The sequence below is a fragment of the Heloderma suspectum genome, chromosome 3 (genome assembly GCF_057233095.1).
Source record: "Heloderma suspectum isolate Gila_16-S chromosome 3, 16-S_ref, whole genome shotgun sequence".
Classification (NCBI taxonomy): Eukaryota; Metazoa; Chordata; class Lepidosauria; order Squamata; family Helodermatidae; genus Heloderma; species Heloderma suspectum.
This window is the reverse complement of record NC_139460.1, coordinates 215,983,040-216,006,141: the sequence shown is the minus strand read 5'-3', so window position 1 is coordinate 216,006,141 and position 23,102 is coordinate 215,983,040. Positions and strand designations below refer to the sequence as shown.

Below are 23,102 nucleotides of genomic sequence, written 5' to 3'. Positions count from 1 at the left end.
GGGAGCCATGGAAGGAGCAGCCTGTGACGAATGTCAGGTATAAAAGGGCAAAGCACCATGTGAAAGTGCTCTTCTTCATACCTGCGTGTATGAAGAGAGATCCGCTGCAGCTATCTGCTTTCCTAACTGAATAATAAACAAGGCTTTTGCAAGTGTGGACTGGCCTGTGTGGTAAGAATTCTTTAATTCCCATCTACTACTCAAACCTCGACACTGGGAACCAAGATTGGAGCCCTGGCTCCAATCTCATTTTCCAGAAACCGAAAATCCCTATGGCCCTCTAGACAGTGTCTAGTGGCCATAGGATTGCTCCCTAAAATCAATTAATGCATTAAAAAATAAAATAACCCCCAGGTGCACACCCCTAAGCTCCCCGTAATATGCGTGCCAAGTTCCAGATGTCTACGTTTTCACAGTCTCACTGCAATGGCGTAGACAGACAAACATCCTCTTTTTTATTATAGATTTAACATTGAATATAGGCAAGAAGACATTCCTAAATCTCGCTTTCTCATGAAATCTTTTTGTTCCCTGCCCACCCCTTAAAATCTGAAACGGCATCCTGAATTTTCCGAGCTCAATATATGAATTAAGACAGCCAAAGATATAATGCCTTAAAACCAGAAAATAAAACTAGCCTCTTGCATGGGGTGGGGTGGGGTGGGGTGAAAGAAATAGCAATGTTGTAATTGATACTTAGCATGTTATTCTGTTGATTAAAAGGATACAATGTGAAATAAGATCTTTCAGTTTTACTTGCTCTGAAGTGCTTAATTGGAGTTCAGGAACAGAACTATGATTTCAACAAATTAAGGTTTTCAACTCTAGCACAGGCACAGACAGTGCAGCTTGGCTGAGTTGGAATGTGCCTGTCTGCTCTGCATAATAATTAGTCAGAAATCTGATCTTGTTTTAAGTACAAATTAGCTACATGAGTGCAATGCCAAGGTTACTCAGTGCAGGAAAAAGAGAAAAAGGTGGCCAGTGGTATAAAAACAATAATAATATCCGTTCTCAAAAACATGGGTTTTTAAAAATTGATTGATCTGTCAGACTCACAGCTGCTTGTTACATTTAATGATGAAAATGGTTCTATCTTTGCTTCCTTTCATTAGTACAACAGAATGGTGGATTGCAACTAATTTTTGAACCATCTTTTGTGTGTGTGTGTGTGTTTGACACTGTATTAGCTTTATTACCTGGCTTTGCTTTTGCTACTTTCAGAATGAAAAACGGCAAGAACCCATTTCTTATTGCAATCCAAAGGCCCAGAGCATCCTTACAGTTTAGAATTGACTAAATATACAGTTGTGGCTGGCTCAAGGGAAGATTCAAGAATTATTTACAATGACGTAGACCCATCAAGGCCTAGCGGATTACACTAGCCAGTGAATTAGCCCCTGAAGAATTTTTGACATGCAGCCATAATGACAGGCTCTGCTGGAATGAGAAATTATGCTAATGGAGAAGGCATTTGATGTTTAGGCAAAACATCACACGCATTTCCATATCTTATCTGCAATTCTCCGTAAGTAGTCGTTTGCTTTTTAACCTTTCCTTATCACGTTTCCACTTCCTTGCTGGGTTAAAGGGATCAAAACAGGCACACACAAATCACTTGTCAGCAGCTATCTTCCATTGCCATTTCACTGAGCAAGAATCTGTGGAATATTATACCCAGTAAAGTTTATGAGATATTGGCTAGGATCCAAAGTTCTGCTTGGCTCACACAAGAGCTTCCACAAGAGCCTGGTGGAATTTCGGATTTTCCTTCTCCTTTGAAGAGGTGACCTTCATATTACGAATCATGTAAGTGTGGTGATATAGGATTGCATCCCTATGAAAATTGAAGATTTCCAGTCTCTTATTCAGCCACATGCCATCACGAGACACACCTGTGGAACACTGTGGCAGCAGTCCTACTTACATGTAGCTGTGAGTACATCTCATTAAACTCCATAGGGCTGACTTCTGAGCAGATATGTACAAGGTGCAGTATGTGCGTGTTTCTGTTTCTTGTAATTATATGGGATTAAGCCGCAATTATCTAGCTGTACTTCTGCAGCAGTACTGATGCAGCAGTTTTTACAGGAATAAGGTGGGCTTGGTTTCCAACTACAGAGAGAACACCGGGTGTTATCTAAACTACAGACTTTAAATTGGTTCAACAGGCATTTCCTTTCCCCAGAGAACCATGGGAAATGTAGTCCTATGAGGGGCCAGGCACTGAGACATATCCAAGACAAAGCTGGTGTGGCATACTGGCCAAGATAGAAAGTGAGCTACAAATCCAAAAGGATTCCGTTTGAAATTTGACTCTGCTATGAAATGGCTTTAGGCAACCTACTCTTCTCCTACCTATGTAATAATACATGCTGGTTGAGAATTATGGGACTTGCACTCCAGTACTGCTGGAGGGCTTTTTTGTTCTACAAACCAAAGCACAAATGATATGTAACTCATATTTTAATTTTTTTTTCAAAATTCTTCAGTGCCAGAATCATAATCAAAACCAGAGCCATATTGTGAAAATATGGGTCCTAGGCCAGGCCATGGAGAAGGGCCCCTTCTTCTGGTTAATTTGAGGAGAAAAGTAAGTATGCTGCACCAGTGCTATATTATGAAAATCATGGACCTCGGGGCAAGGCCTTGTTACCCTGTTCAATAATCCGGCCTGAGTCAAAATGGCCTTGATCTCTGTCATCAGGAAAAACAAAACAAAAAATGCAGGACCAAATACAGATATTCTTGACTGTTCCACAATCCTTCTGTGGAACATCTGAGTGAATCATGAGTGGTTCATCAACTACAGTTCACAAACTTCTGTTCTAAAGCACTATACATATGCTAAACATTATTATTCCCAGTACCCTCAGACCAAATGACAATTCTCAGGATTTGGGGATGAAAGCCTTGACAGTTCTACTGGTATATAAAACGTATATACCTTTGTAGTATAGACATTCTGACAGGGACTGGGTTCGCACAATACACTAACCCACACTCAGTGGTTGAATGTATGTTGTTGTTGAACTGTGGGTTAACGTGTTGTCTGAACGCAGGACATTTTCTGCAGGGTGGCTTGTTAACCATGCAGAGTGGCTTATTTTTCTCAAACAAGTCACCTTGAGAACCCATGGTTTGTTGTTGGGTTGCTCAGGGTTGGCGTGTTGTGTGAACAGTTTCATTGTCAGTGAGTACTTGGAAAAGTTACAGAGTGAATGAAAAAAGCCATTATTACCACAAAACCCTGAGTGATATTCTTGACCAAATAGCCCTTTAAGAGAAGATGGGATGGTCACTGTGATCATTCCACATTCCCATTCCAGTAGTCCAGTCTTCCCTAACCTGGCACCCTCTGGATGTGTTGCTCCAATCATCCCCAGCAGCACAGCCAATAGCCCTGCTGGGAGCTGTAGCTGAACACATCTGGAGGGCAGCAGATGGGAGAAGGCTGCAGGAGTCACTGTTAATCTCTGCTGACCAGATTTACAAGCATATCATTCCAAAGGATATCATGATGTTTGTCTGCATGGAAGAATTAGCACATACTGCAGCTGGTGCAAAATGTGGCTGCCAAATGCAGCTGATTCACCAAAATTACAGTTGGGGCAAACTGGCTGCCAGGATGCTGACACAGGCAGCTGTCAGGGATCATGTAAAACTGATCCTGAAAGAGCTGCATTGGTTGTCTATCTGCTTCCGGGCCGAATTCACAGTGCTGGTGTTGCCCTGTAAAGCTTGAAACATCTTGGGACCCAGGTATCTGAAGGAACATCTCTTTTTATACTATCTGCCCATGCTCTTAGATCAGGGGGGGGGGTCTTCTTGTCCCACTACTGGGGGATGTACATCAAGCAGTGACATGAGATAGGGCCTTCTTCATAGTGGCACCCTGACTCTTGGAGAAGGATCACCTGCCCCAAGAGGTACACCTGTGGCCAACTTTACTAACATTTTGGTGTCAGGGTAACACTGATTTCTTTACCTGGGCCTTGTTATCAGTTAGTTGCTGCTGCAATGAATAGGACTGGATCCATTGTTAATTATTTGTTTTCTTTTCTGATTTATCTGTTGGTTTCGTTAGAGCTTTATTTTTTTTTGTATGTTATTGTACTTTTGTTACCCACCCTGGGATTTTTATGAAGTAGTTCAAAATAAATAGAAGCAAATAAATAGATATCTGAATTGGCTCAAGGAGCTTAGGGTTGTTTTTGTTGCAATATTTATATTGTAATCTTCTGGATATTTAATCAGAATTTAACTCTATGTAATTCAAACTGAATTCTTCTCCACTAAGGGAGTATAGCAGGGGTGGGGAACCTCTTTCAGCCTTAGGGCCAAATTCCATTTCAGAGAAGCACTCAGGGGCCGCATTCCAGTGGTGGGTGGGGCCAAAAGCAAAGGTGGTAGGGCCATAATGCAAGGAATACCAGTCTATTTTAGCTTCAAGTTCTCACTGCCTGTAACTCTGCCTTAGGAGAGGCATTTCAACCTTTTAGAACGGGGAAAAAAACTGCACAAAAGCTGGGAAACCATGAAATGATTGGTGGAAAGACGGTGGGGCCAGAAGAAGCTGGGAAACCATGAAATGATTGGTGGAAAGACGGTGGGGCCAGAAGAAGCTGGGAAACCATGAAATGATTGGTGGAAAGAGGGTGGGGCCAGGAGAAACGGGCATGACCATCTGGGGAGCTCTGGAAGGCCACATTTGGCCCCTGAGCCTGAAGTTCCTCATCCCTGTAGCAACACCCCTGTTGCTGCTACAGCCTTTAAAGCTTTCATTGCCCTGAACCAAAAAAAACCAAAACAAAGGACAGTATCCAGTGCTGCCAAGACTGAGGTAGTGCTAGCATAAGAAACCACTAGTACCAATGGAGACTGGTGGCTCCTGTGTCAGTGGACACAGTGGATCCGCTCTGGGTTTCAGTCAGAACCAGTCAGAACTCTAAAGGAGCTATTATTATTATTATTATTATTATTATTATTATATTACATTTCTATACTGCTCCATAGCCAAAGCTCTCTGGGCAGTTTTCAAAGTTAAAACATTAAAATACAATATACAAAGTTTAAAAGCCATTTACATAAAAGCATACGGACAATATATACAAACAACCTATAACTAAAAACAACTTTGAACTAAAAACAATTTAACCCCCAAAACCCCAAGGAGCTATCCAAGGTGCTGTGCTCTGCTCTGAACCCTCTAGGTCAGCCTTCCTCAACCTGGTGCCCTTCAAGTGTTTTGAACATCAACTCCCATCAGCCCCAGGCAGCATGGCCAATAGTCAGAATGCAGAGAGTTGTGGTCCAAAATAACTGGAGGGCACCAGGTTGGAGAAGGCTCCTCTAGGTGGTCTTAGGCTCACTCCAGGCTCTTCCGACTGCAGCATGGGCATAATATTACTAACTTATAGGGTGGCTGAAGGGGCTGCACTAAGATAAGCTACATGCAAAACACTCTGAATACCTGAAAGTGCTATGCACGTGCTAAATGTTATTGATGGGAAACCGCATAGGGGAAAAAATATGAAGGTTAAGCCTGAAGAACGGAAGGAAGGGCAAAATGGCAAGTCGCTAAAGGCATCTGTTTGGAAAGCCTGGGTCTCTTCAAAAATGGCTAACGCCCAGCTGCAATGTGGAGGTCAGATGTATCTGTCCAATTCATCTGCACTGCCAGCATGATTTACTAGAATGTCCGTTATTATCTTCCTATTGCCAGTCACCGACAATATCATCGAAGTGTCCCTAAGTCTTTATGCTGTCTCTTCGTACCACTCAGCAGGAAGAGAGATATTATCTCAAGCAGGGTTTGGCAGCATCAGTTTCTCTGAGCGAGACTCAGCTTTCTGGAAAGCAGCATGTAATATACAATGTTCTCAGTCCAGCAGATAATGCACAGACTCTGCAGCACCTTCACAGGTAAGCAAGCAGAGAGGAAGAAAGTCAACTCCAGGCGGAATACAGGGAGTGCCTGGGCAGACTGAGCCTGCCCAGTTGTTTTAAAGCAGGGATCCACAACAATTTTGTGCCCACAGGCTGCATTCAGTATTGGCAGGGGAGCCGGGAGCTGCACATGTCCACACATGGGGGGCTGGGGCTGCACATATGCACATGCACACGCGTGCACAGGATGGGCGACTTTGAGGTCATGGGGGCAGGAGGTTAAGCCTCCTCACTGCCTCCATAATCCGTTGGGATCGCTGCTTTCCCATCGCCATTACCAGAGGCAAAGCTCAAGCCTCCTCCCCACCCCACTGACCCCAAGCGGGATCGCTGCTTTCCCAACAGCTTGGGAGTGTTGTTCCGGTGCTGCTAATAGCCGTACTGGAACAAGGGTGTTTTCCCAGGAGAAAACCAGGAAGAGTTAATAGCGACACTACAACAGCTGTCTTTTCCCATGGGAAAAGTGAGCGGGGCATCTGCAGGCTTGGCAGGCCACAGAGGGTGCCAGAGGGCTGCATGTTGCCCTCAGGCCATACATTGTGCACCCCTGTTTTAAAGGATGGGCCCAGGCTGCCTAGTTGATATGATGGTACCATCTCAGTATTTAACCTTTTACTTGTGTTTGATTAACAGAAAATGATAGAAATACTTAGAAAAATACTTAGAAAATGAAAGTTCTGTTTATTTTTACAGTTTATTTTAATCATAAATTCACACACACACACACCCCTCTACCTCAGATTGTATCCTATATCCTTGCTTGTCTCGTCTCTTCACCTGGGTGCTAGCACTGAATGATGGCCCATAAGGAGCCACAATTTGACGTAATGTGTTGGGTTCCTCATATCATCTGTGGGGACCTACCTTCTTCTTGAGTTAGAATTGCACCCCTGGTCAAATCTGCCTAAGAGAGCAATTCTACTATCAAATCAGAAGTGCTTTGAATACAACAAATGGGAGAGTGGGACAGGAAGCACAACTGACTTGAACTTCCTCTTCTGTGTGCTTCTCCATCTGATCCCAGATTTATCAAGATTGGTTTTTGACAAGGTGGAGAATTGTGAGGAACAACAAACATAAATCAGTCGCCTTTTCTGTCCCATTTGTCATGACTGAAATGGTTCTCATATAAGCCCTGTGAAGAGAAAGCCCTGTGAAGCCTTCACAGCTCAACACAGGAGGCTCCCACAATTAGACAAAGACTACATTGTAGCACAATCCTATACTCATATATAAGTCCATTTGAGTTCAGTGGGGCTCACTCTCAGATAAGTGGGTATAAAATAGTTGAGCTTGGGTTCCACTGAAATCAATGGGACATGTTATTCTAAGGGCAGGCAACTTGTGGCCCTGCAGATGTTTCAGCCTACAACTCCCATCACCCCTAGTCAGCAGAGGCAATGGTGAAGGATGATGGGAGTTACAGTCCAACATCTGGAGGGCCACAAGTTGCCTACCCCTGCATTAGTCACTACTTAAGTCCCATTGATTTCACTGGGATCCAGTACCTAAGTCTGAATCAAACCCAGGATATTGGGTGGGTAAGAAACGCCATTTAGATTTTCTTTGGGAAGGCTCTATGGATGGTTGGTGCTCACCTTCATGGTATGACTCATCACCCTACATGGGATCAGAAAAGATATTCCCCTTCCCGCTCAGATTGGCTGGAGAGGCTGTGGATATTTTGCCTTTCCCTGAAACGGATGCCTTGATTCCTGCTTAAGTTACATAGGACCTTTTGCCTTGCAGGAATCTTGTGGAACAGCCAGAGCTGGATAGTCTGGCAGAGACAAATCAAGGAAGACAGAAGAGCTTGGAAGACAGGTGAGCTGGCAAGCAGTCAGGACAGCTAGTGAGCCGAGGAGAGAAAGTTGGCAAAACAGGTAGAGGAACTCTGAGGACAGGTTGCTCTTTAACCAAAACATGGGTTATTCAGATTGAGGAGCCATACCAGAGCCAGGTGCTGGAGAAAACTCTTACGAGTCCCCTGGACTGCAAGGAGGTCAAATCAGTCAATCCTAAAGGAAATCAACCCTGACTGCTCATTAGAAGGACAGATACTGCAGCTGAAGCTCAAATATTTTGGCCACCTAATGCGAAGAGAAAACTCTCTGGAAAAGACCCTGATGCTGGGAAAGACTGAAGGCAAAAGGAGAAGGGGATGGCAGAGGATGAGATGGCTAGATAGCATCACCGATGCAATGAATATGGTCTTGAGCACGCTCCGGGAGAGAGCGGAGGACAGGAAGGCCTGGCGTGCTATGGTCCATGGGGTCACGAAGAGTCAGACACGACTGAACGACTGAACAACAACAACAAACCAGAGCCAGGGGCTTTCTAGGGATAGGAGAAACCCTATTGGTCCTCTGCTGAGCCAGGAGCTGAAGTACTGCCCTCTGGCCATCTGCAGCAGTGGTGTCTCAGCACAGAAGACCAGGCCACCATCTCTTTCTTCTGGCAAGTTGCCACAGTAGAAGCCTGAGTAAGGCTTATGGTCACCAGAGTACCATTCAGTGGTTACCTGAGACTCACAGAGGAAGCTAATGTCATCTGACAAGGTCAGCTCTGAGCAAGGAGATCCAGTCTGTGTAGAACAGTCAGGTCAAGGCGGACAATTTGTGTCATGTAGGTAGAGTCAGTCAAGGTAAGTGTATCAAGCACAGCAAACTAAGAAGGCAGAAACACTCTTTTGTACAGTGCAGCAGCAACAGGACCAGAAAGAGCTCAGGATGAGCTTTGCTGACTGGGTCTCTCTCCTACTAGAAACATAGGAGGATGTTGTCTCAGTAGCAAGCAATGGAATCCTTATGTAGGCAGCCACAATTTGTAGTGTAGTTAGCTCCACCCCCTCTGGAGGAGCTGGCTGGACTGTTCAAGGGCCCTCACTTGATTCTGTAGTCTCAGACTTATGCAAGGGTGGGGAGATGGAGGTTCTGTTGTGAGTTCTTCCTCTGACTCAGGCAAGGCCATGTCTTCTGGTCGAGGGAGCCCTGAATACAAGGCAGACTGTCCTCCCCCTGGAAGAGCAGCCTGAGCTTTGTCTTGATCCAAGACTTCTCCTGTGTCCTGTAAAGGTTCAGGGTCAGGAGAAATGATATATGCCAACAGAGATGTTGGCACATATACTCTAAATTGGGTTGAGACACCTAATTTTGTCCCCAGTGTAGGACTTGACTAAATTTCATGACGTTCCTAGGCATGGCAGCTTTATATGTTTGACTCCACCTTCCAGCCCCCTGCATTCATAGGGGACAGTTCTGAAAATGTAGGACAAAGAGCTGGGAAATTACTACTGTTTTAGCAAGGGGGGGTGACAGAGAGTTTCTGAACAAAAATAAAACATAACCATTGGGTCTTATAAAATAAGGAGGGCGTCAGATACGAAGTTGCCAGCAATGCTGTCCAGTGTTGTCTTTATTTGGTTGGGTTTACCCAATTTGTCTGCAAAATAATTTTCAGATTTGTTCTGTCTGTTCTTTGCCAAGGCTGAATGCAAGACAGGCAAGTCCAAAAACTCTGAAATGTTTCTCTGGCATATAACACCTATAAGTTCCTAACTATCATAGAGTGGAAATGGGCCAAAAAAGCCATCTAGTCCAACGTAGGTCCCTCCACAGATCCATCAACACAATCTAGGACACAGTGTAAGGCACCAGAGGTCTTGAGCTTGCTTGCAGAGGTCTTGCCCCCAACCTTCTGCTGCTTGGAGGAGAACCATGGTAGAAATTATTCTCTTTGTGACCCCACTTTTCAACCACAAAATCAAGTTGTTTTGTGTATGAATTAAACCCCACCACCACTATCTTCCCATGCTGTTTCCCAACAAAGTTAATCTTTGTTAGTTAATACAGTATTTGCCAGTCTGCAACCAATATATGGCACAGAAAAAGGGCTGGTCCAAGACATTTTCTACCTGAAGCAGAACAGCAAAGGGCTCTTACCCAAGGTCTGTCAAGTTATTTTGGCATCTGAGGCAGAAACTCTCACAAGTGCCTCTCCACCTTCCTGGCAGCAAAAATATAACAATAATAAATTAAATAACTATTAATTTGCTGCCTTTTCAGGACACCCTAAATCAACTGCCTGAGGCTGCTGCCTCACTCTACCTAATGGTGGGGCTGGCCCAGCACAGAAACACCAGATGTCTTTGCTCACAAAAGAAAGGCTTCACTTCAAAATGGAAAAAGCCTGAAATAATTCTGTTCTGAAAAACATTTGCACCATTCCATGTTTTGTAATGTTATGACACTCATCATGGAGCCACTAAACTGGTTCCAAAACCAAAAAGGCCCAACGTTTATAACTAAGTTTATCCCTACTCTTTGTCTTCACTGTTGGGTAATAGGAACAATTCCCAATGCTTCCAGGCACTAGGGGCGATAGACAATGTCCTGTAGCTTCCAGATACCATTTCCTGCTCCCTCCCCTTCCTCTTCCTTCTTCCTTCTTTTTCTTCTGCTTCTGCAACAAATGCCACGTGGCTCTCTCCCTGAAGGAAGCAAGTAACTGTATCTCATGCCTTCACTCACTTACACTCACTCACCCAGTTTTAGGGGGGTGCTTGTAGTTAAACAGTGTTAGATAGCCTTCTGTGACGAAGTGTATAAAAGTACTAATAAAGATTATTTGAACTTCTTTTAAACTCGCTCTAGCCTAAGTTTATTGCCTCCAATACTAAATGCTGTGTTGCCACACTTCCTCTATATAAAGCAACTCTGCTGTAAGTCACAACAGACTTTCCAACATTCACTTTACACATTTGTTGTATGAGCCAAAGGCCATGACAAAAGGAATATCACTTCAAGAAATACATATAGCCGAGGAATAAAAAGTAGAAAGAGGAATATGTATACAGTACATTATGGACCCTAGGCCCCAGGTTCCTCCAACATACCAACAAAATTTGGTCTAATTTTCTTTGCAGTTAGTGCAAACATTGATACTCTACAGGTAGTTGCCATGGCCAGATCTGACAGTAAATAAAGACTGTTTCTACATCTGAAGCAAACTCATGAGCTCCTAAGATACCATTTATACATTTGACTCAGAGCTTTTCTACATGAGGCATTTACTGTGTCCTCATCATTCCCAATCCACAATTGTTTACGGGTTCTTTAGACGATGTTGTGACCCTCCAGTTTTGCTTCTATGCCTAAGGAGCACTTCTTGCGAGTTCTTTTAGAGCAAGGAAAATATGGTATTATTTGTGAAAGTGAAAGAAAATGCTTTTTTTGCTTGTGTATTTGGGCTGTTCTGCTATACCACAGTGCCACCTAGAGGTTATGTAGAAGAAAAGTGGGAAAGGAAACACTCCTCATGTAGTGCTCAGATCTCAATTCTGTGACAAAACAGAAAGTAGATAAAAAGCATTGACAGCCTTGTGTGGAAAAGCCCTGATACCCCTGAACAGGGGACAATAGATTATCCAAATACTTAGTTTTATTATGGGCCCTTCTAAGCTGAGGGAGGCATTTTACAATAGTTAAGATTTGTCCTTTCACTCACCTGTAATCAGGCTGTCTACGAGGGTGGTTGGCATGCAGAAGATCCCCACTAAGACATCACTGATAGCCAGGTTGAGAATAAATATGTTGGTGACAGTTCGCATCTGCCGGTTCTTCAGCACCATGAAGCACACCAGCATGTTGCCGATCATGCACATGAAGAAGATAAAGCTATAGGCAACAATGAACATGGCGGCCACTGGAGACGAATGCTGATAGTAGGAGGAGAAGGTAAAGTTCCCCTTGTAGATCTGGCCATGGCTTTCATTCTTAGGGAATGGTGGACTGCTGTTACTAGGGCAGAAGGTGTCACCTAAGGGTGCGGGGGGGGGGAAGAGACAAAAAATAAACTTAGAATTCAAAATGAAGTAAAGAGGGGTCCCTGTGATATGGCAGTTAAGATGGGGAAAGTGCAAGTGATCTCTACTTTGGGTCCCACTAACTCAGAGGTGCACAATCTCAGCCCCATGGCCAATTCTGGCCTGCCTGGGGGTCCAATCCAGCCCTCCAGGGTTTCCCAGAAGGCCATGCCCCTTCCTATGACCACACCCCGTTTTCCCCAACCACTGATTGTTTGGTGGTTTCCCAGCTTTTGTGCAGTTTTTCCTGCCATTTTAAATGGCTAAAATGCCTCTCTCCTAGGGCTTAGTTACGGGCAGTTAGAGCTTTACACTAATATATGTTGGCATTTTTGGTGTGGTGGCCCACCCCTTTTGCCTTCACTGCAATGTGTTCCCTGAGAGCTTCTCCATAAGTGAATTCAGACCTCATGCTGAAAGAGGTTCTACACCCCTGCACTATGAAACAGTTGATAAAAGCAGAAGTATTAAGTAGGAAATCTTCAGGGGGCCATCTAAATGGAAACGCTTTGCAACCCAATTTTGTTTTAAAGCGCATTTTCAGGAAATTGAATTTGCTCTTTCCATGGTACATGTAGCCAATTACAGCAGGATACCCCACCCCAAAGAACCACTTTGCAGTTCTGCATGGCAGATAGGTAGAGCTTTGTGGCATCAACAGGCTTCCCCCTGAAACCCAACCCATGGGCTTCCCCTCTCCTCTCTCAGCCCCGCTCTTAAATGCAGTGAGGGACAGCGTGGGGGGGGGGGAGAGAGCGTGCACATGCACACCTGCATGCACATGCACACCTGCATGCACATGCACACCTGCATGCACATGCACACCTGCATGCACCTTCCTCTCTCCAGAGGCCGGAGCAGCGTGCTCAGCAGAAGCAGCCCTGCCAGGGGGATGGAGAGCGGGTGGCACAAGGGCTGGAACCTCAGTGGAAGTCAATGGGAATTATTTCCAAGTTGACATGTTTATGATGTTCTCAGAGCAGAAGTGGAGATTTCAAAAGAACAACAGTCATCCCAAAGCACAAGCTCATTTGGGGGGAAACAAAGCACCCTTTAAACTCATTAACCCTGTAGCGATGCTTTGCACCTCTGGACAGGTGCAGATTCAGAATAATAGCTTCCCTGCCCCTCTCACCCTGTGTTGAGTAAGTGCAGTGCAGGTCAATGAGAATTACTTCTGAGTAGACACGTTTAGCCCCACAGCTACGAATGAGTGAGGCGGCAGGGGGAAGCAAAGGGGCATCCCACAGCAGCGACATAAGACCTGAACACACTCCTAGGCACACCCACCATACCGGGCAAAATTTATTTTGGGGAATCACGGCACACTCTGCATGAACTGCATTGAAGCCATAGGAAGAAGAAAATCCAGGGCAAAACACCTTTACGAAAATGCAGATTTTCAGGCAGGAAACCACGTTGTTGCTGTGAAGTGGCAACTCCATCGTGTGTCCTTAACAAGACTGAGACGCAGCAGTGCCAGAGTAAATGGCTCATGTAGATAGGCTCCAAGACTATGGGTATAACTTTAAGCCGCAGGTAGGGGAGTTATGTGGTTGAATGCTTCCCCACGAAACACACACACACACACACACACAGCCCTTCACTCAGGAGGCATCCAGACAAGGATTTTATCATGCTGTCACTTTGCCTCATTCACAGAATTTTACAGAGGGTCCAGATGTCATCTTGCATTCATAACCCTCTTGTTTTTTCCCACTGTTTCTTCCAACTATTTTCTTACTATGGAAAATCTATTAAGGAAGAAAATATGGAATAGCTGAACAATCCACCCAGAGAACACTGGTTATTGGATGGATTAAAAATATAATAAGTAAATAAAAATAAATAAATGCCTTCTAATGGCTAGTACTATGACACCTCTGTCTGGAAGCATGCACAGAATACTAGAACATCAGAGAAAAGCCCAGGCTAAACCCTCCCTGCTGACATGCTACAGAAGTAAGAAAGTACTAATATATATTTATATCCTACTCTCTGACAATTGTACTCAGAGCAGCTTATATCAGAATACAGAAACAAGTATCAAATTCAATAATAAAAATATAGTTAAAGGCAACACCAATAAAAATTAGGAGCAGCAATATATGAGAAAGACAGAAAGACTAACAACAGAGTATTCAAAAAATATATTTAAGCAAAATGTTTCGGCTTCCGCATTCATCAGTAGCTGTGCTGTTAAATGGACACACACACACACACACACACACACACACACTCTATGGCAAACCGGCACCAGCAGCACCCAAAAATGTTTTAAACCAAACATTTAAAGCCTGCCAAAACACATATGTGCTGAGATATACCGGGGCGGGTGCTGTCCATGGGGGAGTACTGAAACATGCAACTCTCCACCCCTTTGCACTGTAAGGTGAGTGATGTGATTTTAGCTCCTCTTCATTTCAGGGCAACAGGCAATCTAGATATAGAGCGGTTATGGTGGAAGAAACCTTGTGTTTTGGGTGGGACATGAAAATAGAACAGTCATATTCCAAAAGTAAGAGGCCTTCTTCCACCCTGCCCACTCCTTCAGAACTCCGAGGAAGGAGGTGGTTCTGCATGTGTGGCTTCCTCATTTGGCAGTAAGAGGAAAAACTGCACTTGCAAATACAGAGGTGGTTTGGTTATGTCTGGGGAAACACTGAAATTACACCCTCTGCATCTAGATCCTGTCAAGGAACCGATTTCCCTGAAATGACAAGGACTAGAAATCATGCCACTCGATGGACGGTGCAACAAATGGTGTGGAGGCGAAAGTCTCAGTATTAAGCCTGGGATTCGGCCGCTGTGGTGGCTGTGTGTGTGTAGAATTACTTATGTCTCTGCCAATGCCTGTTCTCAGCAAAGAAATTCAAGGCTCCTTAGTTAACTGTCTTGTCTTGGGTCATTCAAAGGTAATAGGTGTTCCTTTGAGACACTTTGGAGTCCCTCCATGAGATCTGTTATCCCAGGATCTAGAGCAGCCTTCCCCAGCTAGATGGTTTGGACTTCATGCCCCATCAGCCCCAGCCAGCATGGCCAATGGTCAGGAATCCTGAGCGTCATAGTCCAAAACATCTGGAGGGTGTTTTGGTCGAGGGAAGGTTGGTCTAGAGTGCACAGCCTTGCTGAGGCCGTACTCATGCTTTTACCCAGTTCCAGCCTCGAATTTGCCCCTTGAACATGTGAGCAAATTAATCCAGGAGTTTCCTTCATTGGTTAACTTAGCATGAAAATCAGCTGGGTCTTCCGCAGAGTAACAGCAAGTGCTAGACCTATTCCCATTTGGCCACGTGTTGATGACACTAGGAGGGAAAGGAGTGTTATGTTTACATGAGATCAACATTTTTATGTAGACATGCAGAAGTGCTGGCCAGCACTTCTGGGGGCCCTTCCATACTTTTTTTTTTTAATGCAATCATTGGACAATTTTTATTCAGATGTTGTGCAGGATCCAGGCCTCATTTCTTCCCATTGCTCTTCTGTTGTAGGGATATTACATTCCCCAGCCACTCAAACCACAAGATTTTGTCACAAAAATCACAGCAGCACAGCTAACATTCCACCCCCTCGCCCCTGCAATGCCCAGTGCTTGGGAAACTTGCATTTTAAAAATTACTTTATTTGCAGTTCTTTGCAGGTTATGCACTAGGGCCAGCTGGTCCATACATGCAAATGAGGCAGCTGCCTGGGACAGAACAATTAAAGGGCTGCCCACCGTGGTGTAATGGTAAATTTGGAAGTGCAGGGTGCTCATCATGACATCATAGCCACGCTCCCAAGGAGAGTCCAAAAATGCAGGCAGTTTCTAACAGTTTTTATCCCTCTGCCCCCCAGGGCAGATCTTCAGTAAAGCTAATGGTTCTTAAACTACACATTCAAGACCAGGCCACCGCAAAATACTTTGTAATACAACAGAGGTGGCTCACAATTATATATTGTTGCTGGGAAAATTCCTCCATCACCAATCCGCCCCCAGCTACTATGAGGATTGCAGCTAAACTCAGAGGGAAGCCTGTTGTCATCATTCCTGCTCATCAAAAAGTCCCAGTGCTTTGACCCTGCGAGCCCAGGCGGCACTACAGCACTGGCTGCCCACCACACAGATAGTGGGCCTAGGCTCTCATGCTGCTTCTTGTATGGCCAGCTTTCCCGGACTCAGGGCTTTTCAACATGAGGCTTAACCTGCGCCTTTACCGAGGCTTCTGCTTCCAGATTCTTTGCAGGATTAAGTTTGGCTCCTTTACACATGTTTTTTCTGGCGGGTTTCTTTCTCTGCCCTTCTATATGTTCCATTTCACAACCACTTGGTGGCACTGCAGTAGAGTGGAATTGCACAAATACACCAGGCTTCTATAATGCCATTGAGAAAAATACCAGACTTTCCTCATTAGGGAAAAAACGCAATAATGATTGCAAAGCACAGGAGCAGCTCTAAAGGATGATGAGGTTGTGTAAAGGACCAGAAAACTACTGCGAGCAAGGAACCATGAGCACACAGTAAATGCCTCATGCAGGAAGGCTCAAATTGAAAGGGAGCTCTATCCCTTGGGACACCAGAAGGGGTTCTGGCTTGTGTTTCATATGGAGACAGCCCTGCTATGCACCAACAATATGGCCCATTCACAGACCTGGACTAGCAGCAAAGCTATTCCCTTCCCCCTTTATGCGTGAACGCTACTGGTGCTAAATTCTAGTTAGTGTAAGTAATGTGCTAAGTCAGCCTTCCCCAACTTAGTGCCTTCCAGGTGTTTTAGACCACAACTCCCAGCATTCCTGACCATTGGCCATGCTGCCTGGGGCTGATGGGAGTTGAAGTCCAAAACATCTGGAGGACACCAGGCTGAGATAGGCTGAGCTAGAGGGTTCAGAGCAGAGGCAAGATTTCAACCAAGGAGAAGCTGTATCATAGCTCAGTGCTGCAGCCCATACACTACACCAGTTTTTTATTCATTCTTCCATTACCTGAGCTGCACATCCTCCTGTTTCTTGGGGTGGGCATGCTCTCAAAAACAAAAACATGGGGCTTGTTCATGTGTGAGCCATGTGTTAATGAGATTTAGCAAATAATAATGATCCAGCTTTAGAAAAACAAAAACAGTTGCGAGGAGTCACAGAGGGAAAATGACTGGATCAAGGAGAAGACACTATTTTGTCCTTGGTCTCTTTTCATTGTACATTGGAATCATAGAATAGAAGGGTTGCAAGGGGCCTACAAGGCCATTGAGTTCAACCCCCTGCTCAATGCAGGAATCCAGGTTAGGATCGACTGTTTACATATTGCAATCTGGGCAAATGGAGCCATTTTGGTATTAGTGGATAGGCCAGCCTTCCCCAGGCTTCCTCTCCAGATGTGTTAGGCTACAACCACCACAAAACCCTGACTGTTAGCCATGCTGGCTAGGGATGATGGGAGTTGTAGTCAAAAACATCTGGACAGCATCAGCTTGGGGAAGGCTGAGATAGATGCAAGAGGGAAATTGGATTGACATTTTGAGGGAAATGTCAATCCAAGTGAAGGTGGCATTTTCCTCCCCAAAGTGAAGGTGAATGGTAGATACAGATACATTGATCATACATACCTCCCATCCCCACATCCAGATTAGCAAAGACCAGGCCACCCAGGGTCAGGGGCTGGAAATAGATTTTGCATCCATCCCATGACACGCCTTTAATTTCCCCCATAGAAATGAATTTTTGTTATTCACTTCCAGGAAAAATGTAAAGGACACTGCTGGGACAGGAGCAACACATACTAATAACCCAAATGTCAGGGTCAAGGCTATCTGGGAAGGATGGGGGCAGGTTTGGACATCATCCACCCCACTCATTCAAACATGAGATCCCTCACTTGCATCCCACAATGGCACAGTCCTGAGAGGGCTATACCAGTCTATTTTTCAGTCCTCAAGCAGTGACAGAATATAGATCGCCATGGTTTTCTTTATTGGAACTCCTGTGATTTTATAACAAAACAGTCTAACAAATGAGAATGGCATGGGTTCTTTTGGAACTCTATAATGCTTTCCCAATGCCAAGTACTGTCTTTCCCCTGTTTCCCCACTGCGCCAAGGGCTCATGTAGACAGCAGGCTTCCCCATTCCTGGTCTGGTATCATGCCACACAACCCAGGGGTGGAGGAAGTGTCTTATACATATATAGGCAGGTACTTTTTCTCCCATGAGAGCTTCATGGTGAATGCTGCCAGCCCTATGGACTGTAACCTAGACTGGTCCCTGCCTAACCTGGATTGAATGGATTGCACCAAATGCTGAAATGGTACTCCCTGCCCTGTTGAGTGAGAGAGAGAGAGAGAGAGAGAGAGAGAAAGAAATGGCAGAGTTGTGGGCCGTCCTGAAGAAACACCTCTAAACCTAAGAGGTGTTTTTTTAAAAAACCTAGTAAGAAATTCAAGATATTGAACAACTGTTTCACCATCTGTAGTGGACACTGTCTACTTCGGCCTTTCCCAATGTGGTGCCCTCCAGATGTTTTGGACTACAAGCCACAGCCATAATAGACAATGGTTGGGGATGATGGGGGTTGTGGTCCAAACATGTGGAGGGCACCACATTTGGGAAGGGGAGCCTAGTTGCTGTGATGAAAAGAAACATTTACAAGACATTTGGGTCTATTGGTTGCAGGAGCAGTAGAACACAGATGGGTATTTCTTACTTATCCCCTCTCTTCCTCTCTAGTTGTCCAAAATAAATGTCTATGTTTTGCACACTGGAAACTGCCACAAAAAAGCATTCTTTCCCATTGCTAGCTAATTTTATGTTGCTATTTATTTCCACAGACTTTGGATTCATTTTATGAGAAAAAAACCAACTTCATTCTTAAAAGGACTTTGGATCAGATCCTAAATAGATCACGTTTTTCGTACAAAGAAATAAGAATCTGGGGTCCTTACCTTCCTCATCTTCCATGATGCTGTCAGTTCCCTCCTTCTTCTCCAACTATGTAGGGGAGGTCAGGTGGTTGGTTTTTCGGCGGTGGACAGGAGCACTGAACTGAGATCTGCTCCGTAAGGTTTCCCGTCTCCAGGCTTAGATTCTCTTTCTCACAGAGAGAGGGCAATCATGTTATTCTCAAGGGAAGAATGCAGTCTTGAGCAACAGCTGGTCAGAGAGCCTCCTCACGCTTCACATCAGTCGCACCACAGTTCTGAGTGCTTGGGATGACTGACCTCAGATGCCGCCTCCTTCCTTGCCCCAAGATTGCCTCCTTCGGTTCCAGAATGAAAAGATGAAAGCAGGCAATCTGTTCTGCGACGTTCAAGAAGAGGCACTTGGCAAGCAGCAGTTGGTTCAATACAGCTGGAGCGCCCCGAGTTGGATTTCAGTTCAACAAATGCGCAAAGACTTTGCAAAGAGCCAATTTGCCCCTGTTCAGTGTTCTTCCCCCTTAAGGAAACCACCACCACCAAGAGTGCTTTTTGGAGGGGCTTCTAGCTCAAATTTGTCAGCACCAAGTTTCTTTGCACCAGGTTGGGCTTAGGCTGTTCCCAAATATTCCAGCCCCTTCTTATAAAACAGCTGCAGGATTTCCCTGCCCACCTGCAGTGGGTGGAGATCTCAGTTCTGCCTCCAGTCCAGCTAGTGCCTGCAACAGGCGCTGCCAACTACCTTTGCCCGTGCGTGACTTTGCTTCTTCAGCTCACTTAGCTGCGAGGCAAACCTGAAAGCTGCTCTTATCAGTGTGGGGGTGGAGTGGGGGATGCACATGACGGTCTAAGGAGGGGGGGTTCACCTCACCCAGCTGCCATGGTTACGACAACACCTGGCAGATACACAGCCAAACAGCTGGACAAGTAATTACTGCACCTGCAGGAGCCCCCCTTTATCAAGCTAGCAAAGTGTAGAATTTAGAGACAGAACACTGGATTCTTTCCTTTTTTTTCATCTTTACTGTAAAGTAGGTGCAGGAGGCCTGATCCAGATTGGGACCCTCGTGTGAGGAGTAGGGGTAAAATCCAACATAAGCCCAACTTAGAGTAGACCCATTGAACGAATGAGACTGAAGTTAGTCATGTTTGGAAGATCTGGATCAGGCCCCTTGCACCTACTCTAGAGCAACAAATGGAGGGAAAAAAAGATGTAGCTGCTAAATATATGGATTAAAGTAATGCCAGGTTTGGCCATCACTCTTCAAGCTTAAGGGAGCCCAGTGAAGATGCTTTCCAGAGCCCCCAAAATCCTGGAGTCAGTCCTCAGTTGGGTGTCTGGGACTTGTCACTTTGAAACTCCTTGGTAAATTGTACATAATATCGGATACCTGCAAAGAAAACCATTCCCTTTCAATACACACACACAGGCACATATATATAGAATTTGCTTCAGTAAGATCTGTTACCTGCAGCAGAGCGGTTAGAGGTTCCAGAGGCGGCCCTTAGCAGGCTGTGGCTTCCCTTTGCAGGAGACATCACTGGAAAGACTGAGGGCATTTTGTAATATTCCACTGATTTACAAAGAAACAAATGCAGCATAAGTCGGACTAAATACCCCAGTGTTCTTCAAGCAGCAAATCCAATGCCCCACATGAGAGACCCCCGCCCCCTGCATGCACACAGAAGAGGCCCCAGCACTCCCAAGGTCAGGGTGTCGAACTTCTTTCAACCCAAGGGTGGAATTCAATTTTGGAGAAACTCTTGGGGGGCCCATTCCAGTGGTGGGCGGAGCCAAAGGCAAAAAGGGGTGGAGCCAAAATGTGACAAATACCAGTAACCTTTTTGGATGGGGAAACAATCTGCACAAAAGCCAGGAAACCACTAACCACCAAACCATCAGTAGTCAAGGGAAAGGGGATGGGGCCAGAGGAAGGCGGGGTGGGGAGACTGGGACCTTGGGCAGACCAAATTTGGCCTGGGGCCTGTGGCTCAATACCCCACCCTACTGCAACTCAGCTTGTAACCAAGCTTAAACACAGGTAACTGAAACAATGGCATATTCCTTCCATTTTTGCCTCTCCCTCCACTTACCCTTCACTGCTGTTCCCCCTGTGTTGACTTTTAGATTGTCAGTGCCATGAGGCAGGGACCCATCTTCCTGTTCACTGGAAAGCACTGTGCACACAGATGACGCTAATAAGGCAAACACGTGATCCCCCCACCTGCTGCCTGATGTGGTATAGCCCAAGAAGGGCTGTCTTACATACAATTTCTGAAAGTCTGAATCTGTTTATAGCGTTTCTGGATAAGACAAACCTCCTAGGTCATTTGAAGTGACGGAGAGCTGTGCAAAAGGGGAAATGTTATGTAACAGTGTCGTTTTTCATAATTGGTCTTACATTTCACCTAGAATTGGTATTTTCAATGTGGTACAGAAAGAGAGTCTATAGCTCACACACTTGAATTATATATTATCAATCAAACCTTGTTAGTTTGTTCACTTCAGCCCAGATTTGACTCTGACTGCCTTTATGTGTCAGTACTCCCCAGACAAGGAGGATACCTAATTTTCACCTTACGTGCTGCTTATAGATTGTTTGCTTTGACTATGCGTCATATCTGAGAGCTGTGCTTTCCACTTCCCTAGGAGAAAAGGTATTTTAACTCTCTAAACAAGATATTTTCAAATGTTCTGCCTTCAGGGAACCACTTCCACAGTGATTTACAGGGGTGGGGGAACCACAAACCCACATGGATCTCAGACAGGGGTGGGGAGCCTTTTTCATCCTGAGCATCTTGGCCCCTCTGAAGGACTCCTCTTTGGTGATTAACCAGGATGCCCGGAGTGGAGCATCACAGAGGAGCTGCCTGTGACTGGGGACTTTGAGGCAGATCAGGGGGGTCCTGGCCCTTCAACCCTTCCCCTCACAACCTAGTTAGCCTCCTCTTGGACTCTGAGGCAGATTCTGAGCGGCCACTTTGCCCCAAGGAACACAGGTGCCAAAAGGTCAAGGCCCCAGAGAAGTGCCCAACTGAGGACTAGGGACTCTTTGTGAGTAGAAATATAGTCATGAGCCAGGCCCTGCTGATGAGTAGACTTTTCCTCAGGTGTCACAAAAAGCCTTCAGTTCCAGACACTGGGTGCTGTCTGCACAATGTCTGAGTCCCAGCCCCATGATGACTTCCCTGCAAACCCAGCCCTTGGACTTTGGGCTACCCACTCACCAGTGGAGTAGCGGTAAATTTTGACATTCAGATGCTCTTCATGACAGTCCCCGCTGCCAAACCTCCAAAAATGCGGGCAGCCATGCTGATCCATCTCAATAACCCAGTTCTAGCCATTTCATCTCCACCAGGAGCAGGTCTTTTGTAAAGCTAATTGCCCACTCAAGACCAAGCCAGCCCAAAATATAGGGATAGCTCATGGCAATATATTGTGGCTGGGGAAATCCATTTGTCCCCCAGCTATTGTGAAAAATGCAGCTAAGCTCAGAGGAAACAGGGAATCCTCAGGCAGTGGTGGCAGATGGTGTTAGCATCCCTGCCAGTAAAAAAGTGCCTGTGCTGTGTTCCTGTAAGCCCTGGCTCCTCTACACCACTGCTACTGAGCATACTTTTGGAATCGACCAGACTGGATCCCTGGAGCTCTGCCCCAGCACCTCTGCAAGCAGGACACTGAGGGCCAAATTCCAGTCTGGGAAATGTCTTGGGACCTGCATTCCATCTGTGGGCTGGGCCAAAGGCAAAGTGGAGGTGGCTAAAGGCAGAGTGGGTGCAGCCAATATATAATCATCATCCATTTTAAGCCTTTTCAGAAGTAAGCAGGACAAGGCTTCTGCATGGCTACTCACAAGCAGGTTTTTCATCCCAAGTATCAAGCCTCTGCATATCTACTAAGAAGCAAGCATGAGCAGCATCTCTACTCACGAATAAGCAGTTCTCAGAAATAAGCAGGGCTGAATCATTCAGCAGCTTCCTCCTCAGGCCCCATATCCGTTTTCCCCCACAGGAAAAAGCTCTTATCTCTTATCAACAGCTGATCGGACATAGGAGCATTTCTTTGCTGCACAGTGACTGCACAGCTCCCTTTCCCTGCTGATTCCCAGATGTTGATTGGAAATAAGAGTTTTTCCTTGCTGGGAGAAGGGGTGGAGACTGGGAAAAACCCAGCAGGCAGAATGGGGGACCACTACAGGCTATATCTGGCCTGGGGCCTGGAAGTTCTCCATCCCTGGACTAGAACTTTGGGGACCTCATAATTGCCGTGTTGAAATTGAGAAAGGCACATAGAACCCACCTAACACTTCCCTGCAACTCTGTGTTGCAAGGGAAGTTCGGTAATGATGAGCAACACCTCTGTCATTAAAAGAGCTCCTGATAAGATTCTGAAGAACAGAGTCC

The 23,102-nt window shown here is 45.4% G+C and overlaps 1 protein-coding gene and 1 long non-coding RNA gene across 2 annotated transcripts in view; one reads left to right on the top strand and one right to left on the bottom strand.

The window, feature by feature from the left end:
• NPFFR1 (neuropeptide FF receptor 1) overlaps positions 1–22,020 on the bottom strand; it is a 37,871-nt gene extending 15,851 nt beyond the window's left edge. The window contains exons 1-6 of the mRNA XM_084845650.1: positions 21,927–22,020; positions 20,793–20,876; positions 16,778–16,817; positions 14,965–15,117; positions 12,638–12,693; positions 11,455–11,766 (exon numbers count right to left, since the gene is read on the bottom strand). Of these exons, the coding sequence (XP_084701776.1) occupies positions 11,455–11,766; positions 12,638–12,693; positions 14,965–15,117; positions 16,778–16,817; positions 20,793–20,876; positions 21,927–22,020 (739 nt within the window). The remainder of the gene's footprint in view (positions 1–11,454; positions 11,767–12,637; positions 12,694–14,964; positions 15,118–16,777; positions 16,818–20,792; positions 20,877–21,926) is intronic.
• LOC146350747 (uncharacterized) lies at positions 68–10,588 on the top strand. Its single transcript, XR_014789378.1, has 4 exons — positions 68–171; positions 1,225–1,528; positions 2,493–2,593; positions 7,699–10,588. It is a non-coding gene; the product is annotated as an uncharacterized LOC146350747 (long non-coding RNA).
• Positions 22,021–23,102: the final 1,082 nt, after the last annotated feature.